The sequence below is a fragment of the Gymnoscopelus microlampas genome (assembly GCF_963454915.1).
Source record: "Gymnoscopelus microlampas genome assembly, chromosome: 23".
Classification (NCBI taxonomy): Eukaryota; Metazoa; Chordata; class Actinopteri; order Myctophiformes; family Myctophidae; genus Gymnoscopelus; species Gymnoscopelus microlampas.
This window is the reverse complement of record NC_139960.1, coordinates 28,864,778-28,870,414: the sequence shown is the minus strand read 5'-3', so window position 1 is coordinate 28,870,414 and position 5,637 is coordinate 28,864,778. Positions and strand designations below refer to the sequence as shown.

The window sequence follows — 5,637 nt, the reverse complement described above, 5'->3', positions numbered from 1 at the left end:
CACCCCATCCCATCCCGTATCCAAATATAGTTTTCACAGAATAACTGAGTCGAGGCCCCAAAAAAGATATGCCCTTTTTAAACAGTACTGCAGGTTTGTCCTTGTTTTTGTTTAGTTTCTCACTCTCTCTCTCTCTCTCTCTCTCTCTCTCTCTCTCTCTCTCTCTCTCTCTCTCTCTCTCTCTCTCTCTCTCTCTCTCTCTCTCTCTCTCTCTCTCTCTCTCTCTCTCTCTCTCTCTCTCTCTCTCTCTCTCTCTCTCTCTCTCCCTCCCTCACGGCCTTGTTCTTTCTCTGCGGTCGGTCGGTTTGTGGTGCTCAACACATCGCTGCGCTTCTTTAAAAGGCATTGTCAGACACGTTTATGACCGTGGCTTTCACTTCCACCCCGCTTGGCAGTCCTTTGCCCGAAACCCAGAGCCTCGTAAAGAAAGGAGAGTGCACGCCGCTGGCCTCCGCCGATGTGAGTGGCACTTTGGACTCGCATTTCCTTAAATCCCCATAAAGGTGGTAGCTCCTCAGAGACACGTAAACGAGGAGGCAGGCCACCGAAATCACAGCCAGTAGCGCACCGATGATGGCAATCACCACAGCGTCCAACTTCTCTGCGTCCTTCGTTGACACTTCTACTGCCTTGGTGGTGACGCTCACGCACTCGGTGTCACGCTTGTGGTGGATGCTGCGGACGTCCACGCACACTTTGTACTGAGTGGCCGGGCTGAGATGAGTGAGGTTGTAGACCCGGACGTCAGAGGGAACTCTGGTTGTGAATGCCATGGTGGGTCGGTTTGAATCGGTCACAGTGTACCATTTGATGCTGGGCGCCAAGCTACCATGTGCGGTCTTCCAGGAAACCAGAAGTGAGTTGGTCTCCACCGAACTGACACTGACATTCAGAGAGCCGTTGGCGGGCTGGGGGAAGTATCCATTCACCTCCACCGACACGGTCTTGAGATCGGCCCCGACCAGATTGTGAGCGACGCAGGTGTAGAGGCCGGCCTCCTTTTCTGTTATATCGTAGATGTCGAACGTGCCCTCAGGGTGCATGTAGAACTTGTCGGAGACGGTGTTGGGCAGAATCCTAGTACCGGATGGCGTGATCCAGTATATGTCCGGCTCCGGCTCGGCGAACGCCCGGCAGTGGAGCGAGACGGAGCTGCCGTTGTGCACCTTGACGCGTCCAGGCATGCTCTCGGGCGAGATGAGTGGCAGGCATATCTCCATCATCTCCCTGAAGTGCACCTGTCGGACATGCTGGCCCTCGTACTCGGGAGGCTCTACACAGTACAGCGAGTCGGGTTCCATGAAGCGGATGTTGGTCCTGTTCATGTTCATCCAGCGCACCACGCAGTCACAGCGGATGGGGTTGCTGTGCATGCTCACCTCGCGGAGGTTGGGGAGCGACTCGACAGTAATTCTGTGGAGGGCGCTGAGCGCATTGCCATTGAGCATTAAGGTCTCCAGCCGGGGCAGTTTATAGAAAGCATTGGGGTGGATGTAGGAAAGCTTTGGATTGTTAGTGGCTTCGATTTTGGTCAGTTCAGGCAGGTTGTTGAGGGCAAAGCTGTCGATGGAAACCAGCTCTGGCATGCTATTAATCCCCAGCTCCTTCAGATGAAGCATGTCCACAAAGTCCCCGCGCTGTATTCTCCCAATGGGGTTTTTGTTCAAATCCAGAAACTTTAGGTTCTTTAGGTTCCGTATGGCCGAGTGTGGCACCTCGGGGAAAATGTTATCGTAGAAGGAGATGCTCTCTAGATTGTCTAGACCAGCCAGGGCGTCGTCAGGTAGCTGGGACAGGTTCATCCTCGTCAGGACAAGGCTGCGCAGGTTGATGAGAGGCTTGAAACTCATATCCTGGATCGAGAGAACCGGGTTCTCACCGATCATGAGGATCTCCAGGCTCGGCAAGGCTTCGAACCACTCTTTTTCGATGGCCTTCAGCTTATTAGAGTTGAGGTGGAGGCGAAGCAGGCTGTGGAGGCCCTGGAACGCACCGGGGGCAATGGAGGCGATGAGGTTGTGGTTCATGTACAGCTCCTGGACGCTAGCCAGCTGGGCCAGGCAGCTCGCGGGCAGCTCTCGTATCAAGTTCTCCTCCATGTGAAGAGACAGAAGCTGGGGCAGGTGTCCCAGGTGGATGTCGCTGATGGAGGATAAGTTGTTTTGCGATAAATCGATCTCGGTGATGTTGGCCAGGTAATCCAAGGGCCCGTCGATCTTCGCAACATTGTTGGTCTGCAGCAGTAGCACTTGTGTGTCTGCCGGTAATCTCTCCGGCAGGCTAAAGAGTCCTAAGTCGTTACAGTCGACCGTCGGAGCCTCCATGTACACCGAGCTGGGAGAGAACCAGGGCCTAATCTCGCACACACAGAGCTTAGGGCAGTCAAGCCTCTCCTCGGAGGCCAAAACAAAAGAGGCCACGGCCAGACTGACAAAGAGACGATCCACGAATGACACGTCCTTCATATTGGCCCCGTTCCCTCCAGTAAGTAATTGGTCCTTGTAGATTAAGTGGTCTGAGCTGAGCAGCTTCACAAATAATGAATCATTTGTTGTGACTGCTGAGGCGATTGACTCACCGCCCCACCTAGCACCAACCCGCCACCGCCCCGACCGACTGCAGCGCTGATGACTGCTTGTTTTATTTATTTATTTTTGCCTTGCTCTGTGGAAGTCCTTGAATTTAATGAGATGTAATCAGTCAATGCTCCCTGCCAGGATCAGGGTCAGGGGTCAAGGCTGCGGGCGAGGCAGACTGAGAAAGAAGACGGAGGGGGAAAAATACAACAACACAACGGACAGGCGGTATTCCTCTGGGGGTTGTAGTCCAGCTATGCGCATTTGTAGTTATCCACGAATAGGCGGCACTCCCTTTAAAGATGGATGTGTTCTTCCAGTGGCATTACTAGCTTCCAGAGTCCACAGCCCAGTCCATTCCTACCTGCATGACACAGAAAAGGGAGAGAGAGAGAGAGAGAGGTAGTGTGAGTATATGAAGCGATAATAGAGTATTATAGCGCAGGAATGCCATGAGAGGATCTACTGTTGTTTAAACATTTAACAGAAAAGATAAAGTGATTTTGATGGTACATTATGGCTCATTTTGCTGGACGAGTATGACACGCTAATAGAGTATTAGTGCAGGAGAAGGAGAGAAGGATTTAGGCATATTGACATTTGTTATAGGCACACCGATGCGTGTTGACATTTATATTGCGCTGCCTCCAAGACACAACACCGTGGATTTATATCTGCTTGACCTTCTACACGTTGTTCTGGGGACACATCTGTGGCCCCATGATACGGCATTCAAGCCTGACATTAGCTGCGCCGAGTCTATTATGAGTTAAAGGCGAGCCTTTATTAAAATTCTTAAATGGCAGACATCATACAGTTTAGGCATTAGCCCCCGGGGCACACTGCTGCACGGCACTGGATTACTCGAGAGAAATGGAGTCGCCGAGGCAATAAATACACGGGCGGCCAATCAAACAAATGCACGGCGAGGATATGAGGGGCTTTGACACAAACGCAGCATTTTGCACCAGATGCACTGTGCACCTGTTAGGGGATAAAACACCCGGGAAAACCATCAAGAAATGTAATCGGTGCATTAACATAATTACCCATCGCACAATCAATGACTAATTATGGCTTAGTGCTAATAGCTTGTTTTTGATTTTTTAGCAAACATAGTGCGCAACTATGAAGTGCCCACATGCTACTGTCACTGTGTACTGTTAATACACAACACGCACGCACGCACGCACGCACGCACGCACGCACGCACGCACGCACGCACGCACGCACGCACGCACGCACTCGCACACGCACACGCACACACACACACACACACACACACACACACACACACACACTGCTACTGCTGAGGACAAGTTCCAGGTACTATACTGTATGTGCAAACACCTCAATAACAACAACTGCAGCAGCAACGACAATAACAAACAAACGCGCACACACACACACACACACACACACACACACACACACACACACACACACACACACACACACACACACACACACACACACACACACACACACACACGTTTGCATATATCCACAAAGATACAGTAGTCAAAGGATAACATCATTTCACCCTAAAGCAGAGTTCACATGTTCCTTTGATGTTACGGTTAGTGAACGTTAATATGTCCCGAAGCTATGAGACCCAAGACCTACACCTGTGATGTTGTGAGACAGCAGCAGCTGAACAGTTTAAAGGACAAAACTGAAGAAAAGAAGAAGAAAAAAAGCAGTTAATTCTGCATGATGTTGCATGTTTTTTTTCTTCTTCTTTTCATCATGATTTAACACTTAAGTCCTATTTCAAAATGGGGCTATTCATTATTTTTTGCCTATAATGCCATGCCCAAAATAGGGACGCCAGGTTGAATGTGGTTAAACTCTGGCTGCAAATCAAATTTCAACAATAGTTTTGACCTTGAAACCGTACATTGTGGTAGTTTGGCTACCCTTAACATAACACTTTCGATTCAATCCTCTGCTTTCTTTTTGCTGTATAAAAAATAAATAGTGGTTTGTACTAGAACTAGAATATTCACTGACAATAAATAGAGCAGACTTTGTGGACACAGTGAGACCAACAAGGGGAGATTTATTGTGGCATTATGGCCATGTTTTATAGTTCAAAGCTATTAGATGTGCAGTGAAATGAGACTCATTTGGAGGGGGTAAACGCTCAAATAAACATTCTTGGTCCACAAGCACTATCAACAGTTGACTTTCAGTGAAGCTACATTTTGTCTCATGAAGACATAGGGCTGAGAAATATACCAGTATAATATATCAATATTGTGATATGAGAGTAAATATCATCAGGGATTTTGAATATCGTACTATCGTGAAATATCAAAAGCGATGTATTTTCCTGGTTTTAATAACTTAAGCCTTATTATGACAAACCGTCAAAAATAGCTTATTTTCTTTCGCTAAAAGCTCACAACACATTGCAGCGTGAGCTTGTAGATCGTCTATTTCTCTGTTTTTGACAATTTTTGACAAATTAAAAAGACAATTTATCGTTATCTTCACACTCAAATATCATCATAGTATCAGTATTGAGGTATTTGATATTGTGATAGTTCATTCTGCCCATATCGGCCAGAACTATCACCCCACACTTATAGCGGCATATGTAACTTTGTTATAATTAGGGGGGCCGACCATAGCCGATCCGCAGCAAAACACACATCATATAAACTTTCTTTTTAGGCACTGTGGGACGGTGATTGTCAATGTTGTTTTATTTTATTAAAACATCCCCAGTCAGATATGCATTAGGCCACGGATCTACCATGGTCTACCATACCAGCCCTGACAAAAAAGGATAGTCATACAAAATGTGGATGTCAGAGAGTCCATATGATTTTTATCTCTCGGCCGACAATCTACACCCAAAAATCCAGAGTGCTTTGATTTGTACACTCAGAGTTACAGACCCCTACACGCCCATTTGGTTCCGAAATTCAGCTAGGGAGCTCTTGGAACCCCCTCAAAGACCCTTGGTGGTCCCTGAACCCCACGTTGATAACCAGTGCAGCACACAGACTCGAACCCGACCCCTCAACTTGGATGTCGGTGGCAGCGTATTGCC

General features: G+C 48.1%; 1 protein-coding gene across 1 annotated transcript; it reads right to left on the bottom strand.

The window, feature by feature from the left end:
• Positions 1–335: 335 nt before the first annotated feature.
• lrrn3b (leucine rich repeat neuronal 3b) lies at positions 336–2,465 on the bottom strand (the record flags this gene model as incomplete). The annotated part of the gene is made up of 1 exon (XM_084049484.1): positions 336–2,465. One exon carries the CDS (start codon positions 2,463–2,465, stop codon positions 336–338), a length of 2,130 nt encoding a protein of 709 aa, XP_083905610.1.
• Between the last annotated feature and the right edge of the window lie 3,172 nt (positions 2,466–5,637).